General features: G+C 40.2%; 1 protein-coding gene across 2 annotated transcripts in view; it reads right to left on the bottom strand.

The window, feature by feature from the left end:
* Positions 1 to 2,311: 2,311 nt before the first annotated feature.
* The window catches only part of LOC142398674 (contactin-associated protein-like 4), a 113,932-nt gene continuing 94,019 nt past the window's right edge, over positions 2,312 to 22,224 (bottom strand). The window contains exons 19-24 of one of the 2 annotated variants that reach the window (XM_075482773.1): positions 19,503 to 19,727; positions 17,847 to 17,980; positions 13,168 to 13,255; positions 7,898 to 8,116; positions 6,941 to 7,012; positions 2,312 to 6,174 (exon numbers count right to left, since the gene is read on the bottom strand). In XM_075482773.1, the coding sequence (XP_075338888.1) occupies positions 5,978 to 6,174; positions 6,941 to 7,012; positions 7,898 to 8,116; positions 13,168 to 13,255; positions 17,847 to 17,980; positions 19,503 to 19,727 (935 nt within the window). In that variant the 3' untranslated portion in view covers positions 2,312 to 5,977. The remainder of the gene's footprint in view (positions 6,175 to 6,940; positions 7,013 to 7,897; positions 8,117 to 13,167; positions 13,256 to 17,846; positions 17,981 to 19,502; positions 19,728 to 22,224) is intronic. The other variant, XM_075482774.1, reaches the window with a different exon arrangement.

The raw sequence follows: 22,224 nt of genomic DNA, 5'->3' as shown, positions 1-22,224 counted from the left end.
GCAGCAAAGTCCACAAAAGGACAAAGTTGGGGTAGATGGATGGGTCAGAAAAACGTAAACTCTATAGAACTTTACTATAACTTTACTTTTCTTTCTTGCTCTCGGTGAAGGAGGACGCATATTCTCCGTTTCCCCACCCTCCCTTTTTTGCCCTGCTTCAGCGTGTCTGAGTTTTGTCTTTTGGAGCCTCTCTTTACATATCGTACGAATTCAAGAATTATGGATCTGGTCAGCTGGTTTCTCATCGCAATTGATAAAAAATGTTCTAATGCAAAATTGGGAGAAGGAGAACCCTCATGCCCTGGCGGTATATTCTTTACTGGATACTCAATGGACTCCTGGGGGAAGTGGAGGATTGTGTGTCTATCGATGTTGTCCGTCGAGGATGTTGAAGATTTATACACATTTGGATTTATGATTACTGGTTTCCTGCTGTTTGGAGTTGGGGGATACCTGTCAAATCAAGAAATTGAGAAAACGTGGGCAGCGTTTCAGGGGGTCGGCAGAGCAATCAACACTCTGACTGAAATGTTACGTGAGCAGAATCGGAAGCTGGATGCGACCCTTACACAGGTTCGCAGGCTGGCTGAGGTTCCTGGACTCAGAAGAGAAATGGAATAAATCTGGGAGAAAGCTGATCGCTCGGACCGGGCGGAAAGGTCCTGGAATTTGGCTGTTTGGATTCGCCATTGAGACGCACCAGCAAAGACTTCAAGCCAGGTGGAAAAATTAAGAGTCTGCCTGACCTAAACAATTTTGTTATCTCAATCTGGCTCCCCTGTGCTGGCCTGGGCTGCCAGCTGCAACTTTTTCTGTTGTGTTATGTAAACAAGACGCTCTGCCCTATGTTTTCCCTCCCCTTCCTGAGGACACCTGTGGAAACTGTTTAGGCTGGCTGATAAACTTTCCATCGCATTATCAAGGACAATGGCCTCTGAGACTTAATTGCACACACTCACACGCACACACACACACATGGTCAATGATTAACATACGCAATTCCCACACCTCCTCACCGGTCCCAATGCTTGAGGTTGTGTGTATGTGTTGCTTTTTCTTTTTTGTGCTGAGGTTATTTTTTGCAATCTCAAACTGTATCCTGGTAAGGGTAAAGTGTGAAATATGATTTTTCTCCTCCTCTCACCTAATGTGGTATTTCTCCTGTCTGGCAGCGCTTATCAATGAGCTGCATGGCCACAGTCACCCGTCTCCCTTGTTTGTTTTTTATGTTGTCTGTCTGGATGGGTGTACTGGAACTTACTTTTCGTTATGCTATACTTGTATATGTGTAATGACAATAAATTTGAATCTCATCTCATAATCACAACATGACATTTCCACAAACATCCAAGAATAGAAATGCTTTCCTAATCTTGATGAAATACTACTTATGGACATCTGATTTAGAAACAGATGAGTGACATAGATAAAGGCTAGATCTCTGTAACTGTGTATGACACTGCATTAAGATGGGATAGATTTATCACAAATTTAAAAGTTCTGTTTGGCCTTCATGATGTGTGACAGTGAGTCTTTGATATCAGGGCTGATACTGAAGCCGTCTGTACACTGCTCCTCATCTTCTCTTTGATCTCAACCAGTAAGAGAAGATTTGGGTAAATCATGCAGAGATTACTGATCTGAGGGAGCCGAGTCATCTTGTGTCCTCTGTAGTATGAGCCTTTAAACACACAGAGACCAAGTGGAACTTCAGAGAATGGCTTTGACACCAAGAGGTGGATATTTAAGGTGTTACTGGGATGTTTTGCCCCTGAGTCCGAAACATTTGATTTTGAGTATCTGTCGATACCGAGTCCCGATACAATACTTCTACAGTATATTTAAAAAAATGAAGAACAGTGAAGAAACAGGTCCAGGATGTCCCTGATTTTTTTCCAAATACCTACACACCGCAGTAGGTCATTTTTCTGTGTGGAGCTGAGACGGTCTGACTCTGTACCACCACATAACAGTAAATACTAAGCTGTTATTCTTTCCCATTTGTTTTGAAATATTATAGTTCTGATAAAAAAAAAAAAATGAGAATAAATATACATGTATGGATATATATCTGATCCCTGATCGGGATGTAACGTCCAATTCCGATCGAGTCTGAAACCACGTGTTCGGATCAGAACATCCCGAGATGTTATCGCATGAAATATAGTAAATATTCTAGGTTAAATGGTTTCATCAGCAAAACAAGGTTCTTTGTGATGGGGCAAGTATGACTTCTTCAGTTGTAGGAGAGAAGTACAATTCTACCAAATAAATACCAAAATCATTCTCTGGAAAAATGTTTTTATTCTCTTCAAACAAGATGTTTTGTTTGTAAGCAAAGAACCAGAATATGGTCAAATCTCTTAGACATTGTTTAATTCATGGCAAGTCACTTGAATTCATTGACATCACTATTTTTCATCACCAATACTACGTGCCCACACATTATTATGTTTACACTGACTGTTCAGCTTAAGTACAAATCTTTCCAGAAAAGGAACCAAATCACAGACACAAATATCTTGAAATGTAAAGTAAAACACGATTGAAAGTGTGCAGACACTCTTACGCAGCCTTGCATATTATAATGTAGGTGCTATGAAACTTCTCTTGCTAATTGTAATGTGACAGTAAATTCTGTTTTCTGAAATCCTCAATTTTATACCTAAAAAGATGAACACTACCTTTGTTCTTGAGGTTTTCAACTACCTCAAATCAGACTTTCATTTTTTAATTTAAATGCTAATTCAGTTCTGTGCCCGTCATGCTCAGCTCTGCATTTTGGATTTATGTCGACGGACGTCCTGCCTTTGCAGTGGTTTGCTTTCCTTAACAAATCTTTCTAATTGGGCTGCACAGTGGCGTGTTGGTTAGCATTGTTGCCTCAAAGCAGGGGGGTTCCTGGTTTGAATCCCAGCAGGGGCCTTTCTGTGTGGAGATGCCATGTTCTCAACCTGCACGCTTGGTTTCTCTCAAGGTACCCCAGCTTCCTCGCACCGTCCAAAAACAATGCAAGAAGGTTAATTGGTGACTCTAAATTTTCCCTTGGAGTGAGCGTGAGTGTTTATGGTTCTAGACTCTCTGTGTGGCCCTGTGATGGACTGAGGGGTCCTAACTAAATGCAGTAGGACTCATCCTTTTGAAAACAAATATAAAAGAAATTCTTTCTGCCTTTTAGAATGAACTAAAGTTACGAGCAGTTACTTGTACATCAAGGAAGAGAGGTCATTTTTAAGACTGGTTGGCTTGGATACGACCCATATCCTTTACTGTGTAGAAGTCTGCCCAGCAGCAGCGGGTACTGCATGTCAACTCCAGCATCAAGAGTGAGAAGATTGACACTGAAGAAAGCTGCCATCAAGTGCCGGCTTCATGTTGTGGGATCAGAAAACACACAAGGAGATTAAGTCTAAAGATGCTCTTTGAAGATTTTGCAACTTTTGTCATTAAAATCCCATCTGTGCTTTGGGTTCTCGCAGAAAAGCGATGGCGTGCGGTGATAAACAGCTGCTGTCGATCCTCTCCGCTCCTCATCCTCCCTCTGTCAGCAGCATTCTTTACACCAGCTGGATTAACACTTGGAGGGATTTCCTTAATGTTTATAGTGCTTATATATCGTAATGTATTTTCATAGCCATGTCTGCTCGACAAACTCCTTCAGATTACCTTCCTGTGTTATTCTCATCATCTCTCTGCTTGCAACTGAATCCCAATCCACCTGTCAGATGGAAACAGATTAGCATTTGGGAAACACAATAACCGCCTCAGTGTGCAGTGAACGAGGTGACAGCCAGCCACCATGTTATAGAGTGTTTGCTGCTGACTGTTAAAAGCCTCACAGTTCAAAGTCATTAAGAGATCGGGGAGAGGAAGCTCCCTGCAGACAGCAGGGAGAAGAAAACTTTTAAGAGGAGACACAAAGAGAAAGCAAAGTAAGGTGGATGTCAAATATTTTTAGTGAGCTGCACATGTGACAACAAATGATGTTTGGATATAACAGTTAGCCTCCTGCCAGTGCTGTGTCCTTTCACTTTGAAAATGATATTTAATGCCAAAGTAAGTTCATTACGACCCTCATTGTACCTCAGACGCCTCAAAACCCGACTCCACCAACTCAAAACACAATGATCCAGACTGAAGGCTGAAGTTGTTTTGGCAAAAGGGGCGATAAGAATTTAGTCTCTTTGTTTCTTGTTAAAGGACAAGGAGCCCCTTTTTGATTGGAAAATTTTGATGCTACATTACAAAAGAATAAATTTTTTTCCCCATAAATGCTGAGTCAGTTTCGTAACAGCTAGTTGTAATTTAGTTTTAGTGGTCAAGTGTGTCGGGACCTTTGAAAGGCTTGTCCTCATCAGCTTGAAAACTAATGTTTGACATTACTTTGCCAGGTGTTGGCCATTAGATGGAGGTTTATGTACTTAAAGCAGAACTTGGTCACTAAAAAGCTAAACATTTCTAGCCCTACAGTGCCCTTCATAATGTTTGGGACAAAGTTACCTCTGCTTCTCTTTGTAAAACTCTAAACCAAACAATTCAGACGTGATTAAAGTGTACATTCAAATCATTTTTGGTCACTGTAACTGCAGACAGTGCTATGTGGATAAAACCCAGAGTTTCTCTGATTCTTGGTTTTTCAAATCCGATTTGCAAAAATCTACAGGCCTGAATGAAAAAAGCCTCTTTTTTTTTTTTTTAACCTGCATGTTAACCGGCATCCTCTGCAGGAAGCTTTGGAGGCTAAGCTGAAGCCCAGCAGAAAGGAAGTGGGTGGGGCCAAGCTATGCAACTCGAGGTTACCATGCTTTGCTTTAAGAGAAAGAATCCTTGAGATTACATAATTACAAATCCATCTGTACAATAGTTTTAAATGTAAGTGACAATCTATTCCATCTGTGGATTGGGAATATCTCCCCACCATATAGACACACCTTGTTTGTTGTACTTATAAGCAGCAGTTTGAAGAACAATTGCCATCTCTAACTAAGGGCTTCACTAAGCCAACCATGACTGTAGTCAGAACCGCAAATGTTATTTACACATCCAGCAGCTGTGGTCTAGCATGTCTCCATGGTGATGGTAAAAGCAATATCCCCACTTGTTTAGTACAAGTTCTGTCTCTACCAACTCCAAAAGGAAATATCTGACTTTTAAGCTGCTGAAAAAGTCAATTCAGGATGCCAATTCTGTCTGTTATTTGATGTACTCAGTGGAGTCTTTGTCTGAGCAAAGGTGGCTGTTGGTAACAAAAACATGCCGTGAGAGCAGAGTGTTGGTAATTGTCGGTCTTACACCAAAACAATTGAAACTCAAGGTTTGTTGTGAGCTTCAACTCGCAGCAAAGCTCTTAAATAGTGAAAAGAGCTGCAGGTTCTGGATGATAGTTCATCGTCAAATTGACATTTAACTGCTTTAAAGCTCAAATTTTAAATTTATTTTTGGTTAAAAAAAAAAAGTCTTCCATAGAAGCAATGTCTGCAAAAGGCAAGTAACCATGTGATGTGGGAGGGAAATCACCCTTAAAGTTAAAGATGGGTGGATGGTTAATGAGAGATTTAGGAAAATGTGACCACACAAAGGCAGAGCTTCACCTCTTCCCTGCCTATATACAATAAGAATACTAACACCTCCACCACTTCAAACATTTCAAAATGACAAAGTGACATTAGCCAAAGATTGCTGCAACATTTACAATTTTGAATATTCACAGTTGCTGAAACACATGTATCACCATCTAGAAGTCCAGATGTGGTCTGTTTGTATCATTATATTCACAATTTGCAGAAGAGCAAGAGAAACACAGCGACGTGTGAATTGTTCCTCTTTGCTTTCCACTTTGCTGCGGAGCCACTTCAGGCCTGAAAAGGGTCTGAGTGGCGCTTAAGTGCACTGCAAAGTCCTGAGGCGTGTCGGGACACTCTTGTCTACACCCTCAGCTCTAAAACACCAACAGTACACCAGGTCATCAGGCCTCCTGTTAGATGAAATACTCCTTTGGGTTTTCAGAGGAGAGATTCTGAGAGTCGGCCTGATTGCTGAAAGGAAAATCTGGACTGTCCTCCTGCTTGACTCCCTTCCCTTCCTGGTTTCGATATGTGTCCTTCCTCCGGTAGAGAAATCTGGCAATTATAGCCAGGCCGGTCAAAACCGCAAAGATGACCACAGCTATGACTCCTGCAACGCAGAGGGGTTTCAGAGGTGACATATATGTTTTTATCTCTCTCTCTATATATATATATATATATATACATATAATACTCTACTACTCTGGGATCAGAGCAAACTGTTATTTTCCTGTAGCACAGTAAACCTATCCCATAAAACTTGGATTGTCTTGCTAATCCAACTATGGGAAACATTAAACATCTTCCACCTTTTGATCAATCGGTTACATCTGCCCTGTTGAGCCAACTTGGGAAATGCTACAACATATTACATTAAATTGGAATTTCCAAAATCAATCTGAGATCAATTTAATACCACATTATAGTTTAGAGTGAGAGTGGCTTTTATGAAAATTGAAAAGTTTTCTCATTAGCAAATAATTCCTGCATAGATCTAATTGAGTAAGCTGCCCTTTGTGTACTGAAAAGTTTAATGGACAATTTGAAATGACTTTTCTCAGGGTTTCACCTTTTCTATCTACACAGTTATAGATTGAACCTTTTGAGTCTCCACTTTGAATCAATCTGTGCTGGCGGAGCAACAAAGTTTAAATTAGTTTCAAATGGACTCACTCTACTCGTAATTCAGCGCCCGCCCGTAACTCTGCTAACCCAACTTTTAAACTTAACCGTGGTAACTTTAAAACAAAAATATCGAGTGTTGGTACTTTAGACACAAAGTAAGATTGCTGACTGAACAGTGATAACCAAAAGAGTCCCAAAATGAAGGTGAAACAGGTTCCAGCACAGTGAAAGACTGTAAGACAGTTGAGTACCTCCGATCAGAGCCGAGTCAGTCCTGATGGCATTCACTAAAGGTTGACCTGAACCCACTGAACCAGACTGGTCTACATCAGAGAAAGGGGAAATATGCAGAGGAAGATATGGAGTAGAAAGGAAATAAAGAAGCAGAAATTATGTACAGGTAACACAGGGTCAAAATGAGAGAAAAAGTAAGAAAAGTATTCAGAATATCATTCAGATCAGAGAATTCTACATCAGCTCCCCAGATGACCAGAATAAAGCATCCCAAACTAGCCGTGCATCAGTAGAGAGGAAGAATGAGTGAATCGGAGGCATTTTAGTCAAAAACAACTAGCATACTCTGTGATCACTGAGCCCTTTATGAACCAGGAAATGGGAATTCATCCAGCAACTATGTTCACAGAATAAACTGTAGAACAGAGAGATGGACACATACCTTCAAAGTATTGAGTGGTAACACAGAATTATACATTTCCCTACATTTCCTCTCCATGTTATCACAAACATTTAGGGCGGGTAGAGCCACTAACCCACAACGGGCATCAACATCTCAACTAGCTGAATTTACTTTCCAACAGCACCACTGCAGCTCGAGTAGAAGCAAAAACTCGGCCAAATCTGAGTGAGGTAACGTAATAACAGTATTTAGGAGTGCTTGTCATACATAATAAGGGCCTCAGGCTCGACAAGTGAAACTAAAGATGCTAAATCTGTCATAACTGAATTTTTTGTTGTTGCCTTACACACAGCAGCTTTGTTTTCACTGCCTAACTGTGTTTATCAGAGTCTGTCATCCTGTTCTGGGTTTGTAGAAATTCAAGCTCTACTGAAAAGGTGCAAATTGCCCTTTTTTCTAACTTGTGTTGCAGTTTTCTGGTTTTCATTCTCAAAACAGATACAAATCCAGAATTTGTAATGAAACACAATAATTCAAATGTTCCAGAGATCTAAGTGATCTCGTCTCTCACCTGACAGGTGGTGCGTGTTCTCAGCTGCGTGGGGGTTTGCTGAGGCCACAGAGCCACAGCTGGACTGGACCAAAGGGCCGGTGATGAGGACGGGGCTGGTGTCTGGGTGAAGCAGAGCGGCTTTCAGTGGGCTGATGGAGTTGAACTGAACCACTGACAGACACCCAGTGAAACCGAGCGACGCTAACCGGGCCAGGTGTGGATCCAAGTCGTCAGACTCTGGAGAAGCAAAAACAAATGAGACGGTCAAAGATAGAAGGCTGTAAACTGTATTAAAGGGATAGTTTGCCTCTTTTGACATGAAGCTGTATGACATCCCATATTAGCAATATCATTTATGAACATTGACTTACCCCCTGCTGCGTCCTGCATTTGCATCAACGCCAAAACGAGGCTGGAACTCGGCTCACAGGACGCAGCAGGAGGTAAGAAAATGTTCATAAATGATATTGCTAATATGGGATGTCATACAGCTTCATGTCAAAAGAGGCGAACTATCCCTTCAAAGCCACTAGTCAGAGAGCCAGTTTGTACAGATTCTCCTGTTGCTTCTTGTTGTGGGCACAAATGTGGCTAAACATTAAATTATAGCACCATTAAACATGTTTTGCTTATTGGAATACTGTTCATCTGTCGGATAATTGTTTGCTTACTCCGGGAGCAGCAGGGCGAGAAACGGACACGACCAATTTAAGATCCAAGATGCTCATCAGAATTTAATCAAGATGGATTCCAAACTCGCGTCCTCCTTTACAGCGAGGAGACTGTCAATTACTCTGCTTTCAGTCTGCATCCATCACTCCATGAGACATATGTGCACTCTCCTCGTCTATCTATTCATTCTGCCGGCTTCCATCCCTTCATCGTTCATCGGCACTTCTTCGCGGCAGCGTGAACAGCAGCTGTGGACGCCGACATTAACCGCCGTGAGCAGCTGCATCAGTGTCTGATCGGATGACTGAGAGGTGACTGCGGTTTCACCGGGACACATCTGCGTGTTGATGAGAGCAGCAGGAAACATCACTGCAGCCTGTAAGCTGCTTTCAGCTGATACACTCGGCACTACATCAGGTCTCTTCCCTCTCTCAGTCTCTCTGTATTCCTTCAGGGTCCATTAGTTAGACTGATGGATGTTGGGGTTTGGAGAAAACGACAGAAAATCCACTTTGCCGCTGCTTTTCTGATGCTGATCTGACTCTCTGCCTCCTCTGGTGTGACAGAGTGGACGGCAGGTCACATGCTGACATGACAGTGTTGAAACAACACTGAGCTACACTGAGCTGTGTTGAAATATTCTTTTAGCTTCAAAAACAGGCTGCCATCGCGTATGCATTTGACTGGACAGAAAAGGAGTTTCTTTCATTTCTTTAAACTACATAGTTTTGCATGTAAATTTTCAACTCAATACTTTTAATTTAGATCAGATTCGTGGCTAAAAGGATTTAAAAATAGAATAACAGATAACCTGAAATTAATCTTTTTCTCTTGTCCTTTTTTTTTCACATAAGACAAGCCCCTTCACTGCCCATTTTTAAAACTCGTCTTAAAACCCATTTTTATTCCCTGGCTTTTAAACCAGCATGAGACTGTTTCTGTTTTGTTTTATTGTTTTAATATTGTTATTGTTTATTATTCTAATTTTTAATGCTTTATATTTCGTGTTGTTACTCATGTACAGCACTTTGTTTCAGCCACGGCTGTTTTAAAATGGCTTTATAAAGAAAGTTGAGTTGAGTTTTTGTTTGTTTTTCTTTTTTTCCAGAAACCGAACAGAAATTTGGAATTGAAATCACAAAATAAACTGAATCATATCAACGAATAAATGATAAATGAAGGATCGCAGGGGGGCAACAGGTCCAGGATGGAACCCAGCCATCCTTCTCCCCTGTAACGCTCCTTCTGGGAGATATAATCCCTTCGGCAAGTTCTGGGTCTGTAATGGAGCCTCCATGAACTCCTGCAGTGTCTCTGTCTGACATACACACACGTAACCATATAAAACTGTTGCTTATCATCTTGCACAACAGAACTATTCAAGACATGAACAGGTAGATATAATAGAAAACGTCTACTCTCTACTCTCTGATTGCCTTTAAGTTAACAGTGCGGCTGCTGTGACTGTTTTATCAGAGAGCTGTGATGGCAGCCTGCAGCGTCTCAGCCCCTCATGTTACTCACAGCTTATATCTCAGACCGTCTTTGAAGGAGTCGCTCAGAGGGAACATGAATAAACCATGACGGAGCCAATTACTGTCCTCACCCCAATGCTTTCACAAGTCCCTGTCCAGGACTGAGCATTTAAGAGGATAAAGCTTTGTACTGAAACACTGGGTCCTGAAGTTGCTGGCTCTTTGCAATAATCCACGGGTGATGAGGACGAGACCGCGAGATGCCAGATGCAATCTTACAAAAAGGAGAGACCGAATGAATGGTCGTGAATATAAAATCTCTGGCTGTTAGTTTTAAAATATAATTGTTTTCTCAATAATGACATGGAAATAAACCAGCTTTATGTAATTATCACGGACGACTTACATCCACTAAATGCATGTTAAAGTAAATCTAATTCATCTAAACCAACAGCTGCATCAGCCAGTAGAGTTTAATCCAACAGTTAGCTGACTAATACTGTGTGTACACACAAAGGCAGACATGTTCTTTCACCTGATTTCTAAAGACATATGGTATGTTTTTATTTTTATAAATCTCAATCATTGTAAAAGTATATGCACATGCACAAATCTAATTGAGTGCAGCTACTCACCTAATTATCCATTTGCACATGAAAAAACACTGTTTGCACAACAACTAATTAGGGATGAAATTGAAAGTGAAGGACATTTTTACCTAAAACACTCAGAGTGGGCTCCAAACGTTAGGTGCAGGTGATATTACATTGGAAACAACAGCCTATTTCTTATTTCCATCACCAGCAACACTTCACGTTTTAACTTTCAGCTCTGTTTATGCTAATTTCTGTAAATGAGGGTATATAACAGCCTTACAACACTGAGCCAGTAAACAACAACTTATCAGTAAACACTCGTGTTATTAGACACATACTCAGAGTTGATGCAATAATGAAGTACAACAAAAGCTGCAATCTATTTTAATCACGCTAACATCAGGCAGTCCCTTCAGAGTGTGCCTTGCTTGGTGAAATTGCATGTCACGACACATCTCGTGTTTTTTTTAGGATAGATACAGCTTGGTCTTTGTTAATGAATCATGATGCAAGGGGCTAAGAGATGTGAAGCCAAAGTCATACAATGTTTCTGACCTACTGTAAGGTGCTTTTTGTTAGACTGTTAGACAGAATAAAACATAAGTGAAAGGTCAGATGTGGCACTTTTAGGTCTGTCAACATTAACTTATAACATTTCATTGTAAGCTTTGATATTTTCAGGCCTGAGCACCAAAGCTGGTGCGATTGTAGTGGACCTATAGGTCTTGAACATGACCCAGGTAGTCTACCTGTAAGCACCTCCCTTAGCTCCTCCCCATGCTGTATATAAAGCCTCAAAATGGCTCCATTCAGCCTCTTGCTGAGCTGGTGTGGTTACCTAATCCAGGTGGTGAGTAGGGTTCCCGTTTCATCATGCATGTGTGATGCAATCTTTGGTTCCTACTAACATGTGTTTTTGTCTTTTTAGGTTTACTTGCTGCTGTGCTGTTAGTTTGTTTGTACAGTTTTGTTGTGCTGTTTTGTTTGGTTCATTCTACTTTTCTTTTGCTTGTGTAGTTCTTTGTCTTTTAGTTTGAATATCAATTAAGTGTTAGGTTTGTTAACCTTTTGTCTTTCCTTTTTTGAGTTTCAGTGTGGCCTGGGTCTCATCAGGTGGGAGGCTAGCCACTGTGGTGAGGCCTTCCACTGAGGCCCCAGCCCACTGATTTTAATTCTGTTAGTCATTTGGCTTTTAATATTGATGTAGCTGTCCTTTTAGCTTTCTGTTAAAGCAAAACTATGTAACATTTCTACCTTAAAATAACAGTTTGAAAAAAATTGTGCGGCTAGAATGAGTTTTAATATTACGATTGGCCTGTCTCCTATGCCCTTCGGGGGTCTGAGTTGGAAAAACTGCGCTATGTAACTTTGCTGGACCGGCCCGGGAGCTGAGCGGAAGTACTTCGACTTGCTTACTGGCACACCTACCGCAAAAACAAATAGACCCCTCTCACGCTCCCAGGTATAAGGCTAAGCTAGCGCAACATTGTCATTACGATCATCATGGCAGAGGCACCGAAGAAACAGAAGAAGACGTTGACTGATGAAGCAAGGAAGAGAAAGAGATTTGCGACAGTGTCTACAGACCGCTACAGGAAATCTTTCCTGCCCACAGCCATCAGCATCTATAATAACTCCTTGATTTAATTGAGTTACATCAACATTTAATTTCCCTCTGGGATAAATAAAGTATTTTTGAATTTGAATTGAATTGAATTAACCGTACATTACCTCCAAGCCTGTAGGGGGAGCTCCATAATGGGCTTTTTGAGAAGTTACATTGTATTGCTTTAATAAAAATACTTTACTAAATTCGTCTTGTTATTAACCCTTTTCTCTCGTTTCTTCTCTCGCCCGTTTTATTCATAGATATTTTCAATAAATATATTTTCTTTACTTTACTGTCTCTGCCTCCTCAGTCACGACCCTGTGTCCTTACAGCAATTGGGTTTCAGAAGTCCGTTGTTGGCTCTAAAAATGTCATCCTTTACTCCGCTCCTCGCCATACAAAGACCTATTGAAACCCCGACATTTATTCTTATTCTTATTTTCTACCAAATAAATAAATCTCACTTTTAGACGCCTGAACATACCTGAAAATAACTGAAATTTTGAGTACGCCCCCAAAGTAATGCAAAAAAATTTCATTTTTGGTGGGTTTTGAGCATGCTCAGGTTAAAATGGCCTCGCAGGGACTTCATATTGTGGCAGCCCTGAAACTGCAGCTCATAAAAAAAAAAAAATCACAATTATTAAATTGGCACACAGAACTTGCCAGACCCAACAGAGAATGTTTTTGAAATCACAGGCCAAACTCTAAAAGGAGTCGGTCGTTTTGGTTAAATTTTGGTCATTTTTTCGATTTATAGATGATAAATTTTATCAAACTCCTTCCACAGAATTATCAGTATTGCACTGAAATTTGTGCAGACTTAATTCTATTTGTGCCTTGACTAATTTGAGCATTTACTACACTAAAGAATTTAGATTATTTCATTGTAGTACCAACGGCTTCAGCTCCAAACCTTCTCTGTGCCTTACTTACCGTGCACTCTGCCCAAAACCAGTGACTTGATGGCGTTAAACTCCCCGTCGGATGTCAGGTTGACGTCTTCTCTGACATTTTGGTCAACCTGGAAGGGGGGGGAAAAAGGGAAGAACACCTGTGGTTGTTTTCTTTCTGAGAGTCAAAAACCCAAACATTTAATTCATCTAGAACTTTTCCTCTATTTGCCATCACACAAGCTCAGTGGGAGAGTCCATATTTGTAGAGAAAAACATTCAGTCATCCGAGGTAAAATTCTCCACAGGAGATTATCTTAATGAGGGCTTGTCCACAGAGAGCCTCGCCATGTGGCTGTGAAGAAAGAATGTGGTCAAAATGAGCCAAATCTGAAGTTAACTAGCAAACTTCTGCATTTAAAGGCCAATTAAACCAACATTTAATTCCCTCTTAGTCCTTTTAACTATGTAAATTGTAGTTATATTATACTGATTAAACAAACGAGGCATCACTTTATTTTATATAATGCTGAATGGAATCATACATTTTTAAATGCACTTTTTAAAAATGTTTTCCTTTATTCACCTCAAAACAAAAATGAATATTGGCTGCTGTGAAACACACCTGCATGTTTCAAGGACGCAGACCAAAGGAAATGTGGGTACATCTTTTGATCTTTTGAATCTAAATCCCACAATGGCCATTACTTAAGCTACAAGAAAAACTGTAAACTGTATATAACCCGAGGCTCGATGAATCCATTGAATGAATACGCAGGAACAACTAAAGCATCATAAGTTTGAAATACTGCAGACATGCACCGGTACAGCTGCATGGAGCTATCACAGCTTTATGTAGATACAATCATTTTTGTGGATTAAAAAATGGCAAAAATCAGCTTCACTGTAATTTTTTATACACCCCATTAAACTATTTTACTCAGTCTTACAGTGGGAAAAGAGGGGTCGGAATGGTTCAGATTCAGAGCAAAATACCACTGAGCGCTTATTTATGTGCCTCTTGTGCTGAGATAACACAATTTTCAACACACTGACATATTCTTTTTGTCAGGTTTTTCAGGAATTTCCATTTTATGAACACGATATAACTAAAAAACATCTTTTGAAACAAGGTCACATCACGAGGAATAAATGACATAGCCATCATAGATGATACTGTTCTTTTCTAGTGTAAATTTGGTGATAGATACAAACAATCCTGACAAGATCACATGTGTGCAGTGAAACTAAAGCTTCCCTGTTTGTGGGATTAATTGTGCAGCTTTAGATGCAGATTTGGTTTGGTGAAAATCAAAAAATAGCGATAAAACCCTTCATCTCCTCCTGTTATTAAACCATCAGAAACCATCTATTTATAAAAGTGCTCCTTGGCAATCTAAATCAACCCCCTGACTCCAGTTCATTTAAAGAGTTGCTGTGCTTACTGTGCATTAAAGATGGATACTATAGCTTGCTCTGCTAAAATAACCATGACCTCAAACACACAGCTCGCATTGCTTTGCCTTGTGCATCATGTATCTTACCTTTTTACAAACTGTATTATAACCTGGTGCGTTCAAATTTTAGAGTCTGAACAGGAAATGATCTGTGCTCTGTGGGAAATAAGACCGTGGCATTATTTTTCTGTGAATGATTTACTATTTTACAGATCTTGTGGAGTGTTGTCTGTAAAAAGAACCGTACCGCAGGACACTGATAACAATAAAAGGACACAGTGTACTCGCAGCCCAGAGTGATTCGTGCTTCAGAGTCATTTTTCATCTGCTCGGGCGAGATGATGTGATAGTGTCCACTTGTGAAACCAGTGTGTGCAGTGTGCGCAGCAGGTCATCAGGAAACGGCTGTGAGAAACGCTCTCTGAAGTTCATCCGATGTCTTCGGAGCGCATCGCTAACAATGCAATGATTCAGGGTGATAGAAACAGGCACAATGAGATGCACCTCATATTTCACCGAGGCCCCAACGGTGAATCAAGATGAGGTCACCTTGTAATATATCTTCCAGTAATTAAGGAGACATTCAGGCTGCTGGCTCCTGGTTAGAAGAAGTTACCTCATATATCATCTCAGGCTGCTGTTAACAAGATAAGAGATTTGCTGGATCCAGATAAGATTAAAGCGCTTCATATTTCATCTGAAGTGCAGCGTTATTAATTAAAGTATAGATTGTTCCTGCCGACCTGCAACACAAAACTGATTGGTTCCGAGTTAGTTCTGGACTGTTCAACTTGCAAGATACTCTTTGAACTAGTTTTGTTTTTCAGAGGACCAGAGACTCGCATCATTCTGTTACCACAGATGCCTGTTTGAACTCTGGTTTCCTTTGGTTGGATGCTCTCTTTCATCAACATGTCCTTCAACTGAAACGTCACGTGTTGTTAGTTCATACCTTTAAATATGACTCATTCCTTCCTCTAAAGTACCACCCCTAAGCGGCATGAGGGAAGCACACCTCACATAAGCATTTCCACATCAGAGCTGATGTCAAGTCTGTTGTTTAACAGGCCACAAAGACTTCTTAAATGCTACTCCATCCAAGCACTGGAAAAAAAATGCCCCTCCAGAAATAAGTAAAAAAACAACAAATACGAGACGTTTTTGCTTGAAATAAGCAAAAAAAAATCTGCCACTGGAACTGGTGAAAATCAGCTTGTCAAGATTTCTTGAAATAAGATGTGATATTTAGGACTTTTGAGATAAAAGTGATCTTTAAATTAGCTTAAAAACCTCTTCAAATGAAAAAAAAAGCTTGTTTCATGTGAAATATGACTCAAAACAATTTGTTTTCAAGACTTTTTCACTTAACAAGATATTCAAGATGTATTCTATTAAAACAAGTCCCTATATCTTCCTGAAATGGTACTTGTTAGGCAATTGTGTCTTATATCAAGTGTAATGAGATACTCAATGAGACAAATATACTTGGTAAGATTTAGATTTTTTCCAGTGTGCACACTTGGCACACTTGGAGGACAGTTTTGTCTGGTTCATTCTGAACATGAAGAGCCACAGGGCAAAAAGGTAGCTTTTCTCCTCTGCAGAGCTCCTTGTTTGGATCGTTTTATCTGCCCCTCGATGCTTTAACATGGCCTGCATGTCCACATAAACACCTGCCGCAAACAGCTGCGTTTGTGATCGTTACCCTTTGCACCACAAAGAGCTGCACGTTCACGGACACTTTCCATCATTTGCAACAATCTTTGTAAATTATGACAGATATTAGGACATCGATTGGCAGCGGATGATTAACCAGTAATGACTTTAATGGCTTTACACTGCTGCACTGATTTCATTTCCATACTGTTTGTTGTTGGATTTGTCAGGCTGGATACTACACTCTGTTTCAGAAAAACAACAAAACGTTGGATCGAAGTTGCTGTTTTGGTTTGTTTGATTTAAACAATTCAATCGGAATCCATCATGAATGACCTGTGAAGAAAAAGTGGTAAAAGTTGCAGTGTTTATCAGCACTTTGTTGATTTTATGTCTCATACAGTCCACCCAATGCTGTTTTCATGTGAAATAGTTATCAGCAGACATTCTATCCACAGATATGGCCCAGTGGGTTCCTCCTCTGCCTCCTCGCAGCCGTTCATCTCATTAAATGGTACAAATGTCATTATGAAGTGTTTACAAGCTACAATTCCAAATTAGAAGGAGGAGGCGGGTATAGCTGGTATCTTATGACTCATATGGATGTCAAGGTTCTGCACGAGTAGCAACCATAAAATAATCCCGATAACACCAAGATCAGATGCTGATCAGATGGTATTAATTGGTTGTTTCCTACTTGTGTATCATTATCTGATAAATGTATGAAATATTATCCCTAACAACGACTAACCTGGGCATTGAGTAAACCATGCTTTCAATTCTATTGTACAGGGATATCATCAGCTCTGGTGGAGTTGGTGACAGTACTCCACCCCAGACTCCTATGTTCAGTCAGAACTTCTTAGTTCTAGGCCAGCAAAGACCAGTTTTCCTGGTCCTTTAGCTGTTGAAATACAAAGACCATCTTTGCTGGTTAAATTGCACGCATTATACAGATTATATTTATTCTCCGTGTCTCTCTGGTGCATCATGAGGTGACAGCAGGTGACTCACTGTCTCACAAGTGGAAAAATAAATCAGTTTAACTGTAGGAAAGTGGCATTTCTGGGGTAAACTGTGAAACACTGACACAGATAATCAATCTGTGGTGTGTTTTTTTAGGACTTATGAACACTGAGGTTAAGCTGGTGGATGAAGGAAGTATACAGTGTATAGTTAGTTTATTATATTGGTCATGGCCACAAAAAACACGTCAGGAAGAAAACTTTACAGGCTACAGTGTCAGTGACATATAGAGGTCTGTGTTTAAATTGGAGGCTATGTATGCTATGCCTTTTCTTTCAAAGAAACTGGGTGTAACTTTAGGAATACAACATCACAAAGTCAGACTATTTAAAGCTGTCATAAAGAAGGAGTACACATTTTTCTATGGAAGTGTGGAAGATTTTGAGCCACTGCTGAATTGTAGCATGAAATACAAAAGATTAAATGAGATTGTCTTTTTTTTTAAATGGTTTTTAAATGATGTGGACCACAGACTGGTGAAAAAGCACTACCCTCTCAGTTCGAGCCTTCACAAAGTGAGAGTCAACAGCTTTGATAGCATCACATGACGATAACTGTAATTACATGTGTTAGTTTGTGTTACCTGCACGGACACAGTGTGCGCCAGTCTTCTGACGGTAACGGAGTGCAGCTGTCCGTTGGCCAGGCTCCTCACGCTGCTCCTCAACACTTCAGTATCTCCGCTGCTGTCCAGCTTGTATCTCACCTCCAGTTTATCTACACACAGAACAGAACACAGAAGTTTTAGTCCAATTTAAAGTTCTTTTTCTTGATTAAAAACATCTCTTTCTTTCTTCTCTAAGCTCTACTTTTGTTTGTTGAAGAGTCACTTTTCACCTCGAGGATAAAAAAGAATGATGAGTATCCAAGTTAATAAAACTTTTCCTGCTAAGATGATTAGGAGGTAGTTTCTTATCAACAACAAAACTCTAAATTAAAGAAATGTTCTTATTAGTAGGGTCGTTTTTCAGCAGATTCAATAAAGACACTTTATCTGGAAACGTTTAAGATTAGAAAGGATAAATTAGACGTTGTCCTTCAAAGTCATACATGTTTACATGATTAGAATGTTCTATTACAAATGATTTAATGCAATTATCTCTTTATAAACAAGTGGAACAAACTGCCAGTGGAGATTAAACTTTCACCAAATGGAGACATTTTTAAATCCAGGTTAAAAACATTTCTTGTCTCATGTGTCTATGCATGAAATCTGCACGATATCTTTTAACTTATCTTGACTGTTGCTTGTTTTTAAATTAATTTAAATGATTTTATTTGTTTCTCTTTATATTCTTTTATGTATTTTTAATGCTTCTTCCACTCCCTGCTGCAATGCTTTTATTTTATGTAAAGCACTTTGAATTGTTTGTACATGAAATGTGATATACAAATAAATTTGATTTGATTTGATTTTGATTTGATATTACAAAGGTTTATTAATGGAGACGTAATGACTGTTGTGAGAGTTTACTCATTAAGCTGCTTATTCTGAGCACCAAGACAAGAAATTGATTGTGTGGGACTGAAAAGTTCCAACTGCAGCACAGTGGAAAAACACGAGGTGAACAAGAGAAAGCTCTCAGGAATTTAATTGGACACTTGATGGTAAGAGCATTTACCTGATGACTCCACGGTCAGCATGAAACCTTAATGCCCTCCTTTCCATCAGCATTCTGTGGGTCATTAAGACCAGAAAAGAGCCACTTACAGCTAAATGAGCTGCAAAATGCTAACTTTATTAAAGTCCTGGATAGTAAAAATGGGGATTCCAAGTTCAAAGTGTCTTTACTCCAACTCTTAAAAGCCACAACTAAATTATTTCACAAAAAAAAAGTTTTAAGTCGTTTTATTCAGCAGTGCGAACACCCACCATCTATTAGCAGCCCTAAGTTTCCTGCAGAATGGCTCATTGCAGAATGGTTTCTGTGATGAGAACTAAGTACGGCAGCTGGAAAAGGCTGGAAGGATTAAAAAGCAGCAGAGATTGATGAGGTGGATCCAGAAAAATAGAAGCTCTGATCTGATCTGATCTGATCTGTTGATTTCAGGTGAGGTCAGAGATTGGGAGCGAGGATGTTAGAAAGTGGGGAGGAGAGGCAAGATGAGAAGCTGAGGGCGAACAAAAAGGGAGCCAAGTAATTGAAGAACAATGTGGGAGGAAAAGCCCGGAAGGTGAAAGTGAGGAACCTGCTGATCAAATTTCTTCAAAGTAAAAAGCATGCCTCCTCCTCCTCACCGTGCTTGTTGATGAGCAGGGCCAGGTACTCTCTGTAGTAGGAGCTGACGTAGAGCAGCAGGGCCGGACTCTGGGTCGTCCTGAAGCTCAGCGAGACGTTCTCTCCTCTCAGAGTCATGTCGGAGTAGATGGAGGAGGGCACAGCGCTGCTGTTTCTGCTCAGCTCATAAGGTTCCTTGAAGGTGTAGCTGACGGATGTTCCTGACGTGAAGCTGGCCGACACCTCTGGAAGAAAGCAGCCAGACTTTTGTTAAAGGGATAGTTCGCCTCTTTTGACATGAAGCTGTATGACATCCCATATTAGCAATATCATTTATGAACATTTTCTTACCCCCCGCTGCGTCCTGTGAGCAGAGTTCCAGCCTCGTTTTTGTGTTGACGAAGGTAGTCCGGCTAGTTGGCTGGGGTCCCGAAAATAAAGCGTTTTGCTTCTCAAAACAATATGCGTTCAAAAGAGTAATACATTTGCATCACAAAATCGTCCGTCCAGAAAAAGTCAGACCTCACACTCACTTGGCCCTATTTTCTCTCCCTTCGTATCACTGCATGCTGTGCAGACCGAAGTGCAGACCGAGCAGAAAACACTGTAACAGGTGCGGCTATCGGCAGGTGGTTGATATGAAAGGGAGGCAAAAATAGCGCCAAGTGATTGTGAGGTCTGACTTTTTCTGGACGGACGATTTGGTGATGCAAATGTATTACTCTTTTGAACGTATATTGTTTTGAGAAGCAAAACGCTTTATTTTCGGGACCCAGCCAACTAGCCGGACTACTTTCGTCAACACCAAAACGAGGCTGGAACTCGGCTCAAAGCACGCAGCAGGGGGTAAGAAAATGTTCATAAATAATATTGCTAATATGGGATGTCATACAGCTTCATGTCAAAAGAGGCGAACTATCCCTTTAATCGATATCAGAAATGGGAGAGAGTCTTCAGAGCTTCAGGTCATGCTTTTCCTCTTTTAACGATTGTCTCTGACTTCTTGAAAATTTATTTTTCATATTGAACAATAAAGAGTACTTATAAAGTCGACTAAAGTACTTTTCCTTTGTTGGTAAAGAATTTCCCAAACTTCAAGTTATTTGCAGAACTGAGGGTAATAAAGCTGTTTACCCTCACTATCATAGTTCTTCATTATTAGCAGGAAGATAATAATTGCTTTCCTGGCCGACAACAATTCATATCAAAGAATATTATTACTTGTTTTTAAACATGGCTGTATTGGTGCAGTATTTCAAAAATGCATGGAGCCAATTAAAATCCTTTTTCTTTGCTTCAGCCTGCTGGAGATGCAGATAAGTACAGTAGACACCAGCAGCCGGTGAGATGAGAGTCCTCTTAAAGCTGCTCAACTGTATGAAATCGTTGAACCCAGACATAAAGTTAAGTGTGGCAACACATTCTTAACTACGCTGCAGCACATCAAACAGACTGTCCATGCATGAAGCCTTTGATGTAACAGTAGTCAAGTGCTTTTTAGTGAGTGTTAAGTGCGGTAAATGCAGAGAAAGGTTTTGCGGAACAATATAGATTCTTAACATATAAAACACCCACTCACAGAGACTCAGACCAACTGTGCCTTCTTGCATCTATCTAGTTTGCATCACTATTCTTTGAGTTTTGTCAAATATATTATGAGACTTTATCCTTTTAATCATCTAGGAGATATAATGTTGTGTATATTCTCTAACTGGCTGATAAGACAACGTCTGTATGGAGGAGCAGATGTGGACGGAGGGTATATCCTCAGCCTGAAGGGCCTTAGGTAGAGATGCTTAGTTTTTTAACTTTTTTATTATTATTATCAGGTTAAATGGAGTATCTAAGTTAGAACTGGTTGAATTTTCTTATTGCTGAAGGAAAACGAGGTTATTATGTCCTCAGCATAAGAAACACTAGACCATCCTTTATGAAATAAAGGAGATAATTCATTCAAAGCAACTCTTGATGATTTGATTTCTTTCAAACAACCTGGGATTACCAGCCTTGACGATTAGGATATAAATACTCAACAAAGTTTTTATCAGAGTGCACAAGGCAAAGAAATCAATGTCCTTTTTGTGGTATTTTTATTGGCCTGCTGTAGTTTCACCGCTGCAGATCTTCATCCCAGCTTAGTGTTACTGTGGTTGTATTCTGATTGCAGCATTGTTGTTCTTACAAATATCTCTTTCCCACCACATTTCCTAACCTTCACAATGTTTTCCAGCTCGGTAAAACAAGAAAGAAAAGACTAGACCAGGTGCTCTTGACGAACCAACACATAAGCACCGCTTTAACCTCGGACAGTGAGAGATGCTGTGTGAGCTGATGGAAGTGAACATAAAGCAGAGAGGAGGGGATGTAGGCATGAAGTGGCACTATGCAGTAAGTAGGTGGATGCTGCTCTCTTATAAAGAGAGCTCAGTGCAGGGGGTTGAGTCATGATGAATAAGCCCTTTTAATGGTTGGATAATGTTGCCATCAGAATGGTAACCAAGAAGTTAAATCTTTTAAATAAAAGGGTTCTGTTAAATACAACAGAACAACTGCCACAGCCTGACATTCTCAGTGTTTTCTGGTTAGCTTTGTGTCTGAAGGCCACAGCAGCCGCTCCTCAGATCTGCTCTCCCCACACATCACTGCATTGTGGGTTTTTGCCTTATTTTCACAACATCCACGAGGCACTTTGCTGTCCATCTGCTCTCTACACTAATGACTTGTGATTGCTCACTCATTTCT

The sequence above is a fragment of the Odontesthes bonariensis genome, chromosome 14 (assembly GCF_027942865.1).
Source record: "Odontesthes bonariensis isolate fOdoBon6 chromosome 14, fOdoBon6.hap1, whole genome shotgun sequence".
NCBI lineage: Eukaryota > Metazoa > Chordata > Actinopteri > Atheriniformes > Atherinopsidae > Odontesthes > Odontesthes bonariensis.
The sequence above is the reverse complement of the archived record's forward strand: the minus strand, read 5'-3'. Positions and strand labels throughout refer to the sequence as shown.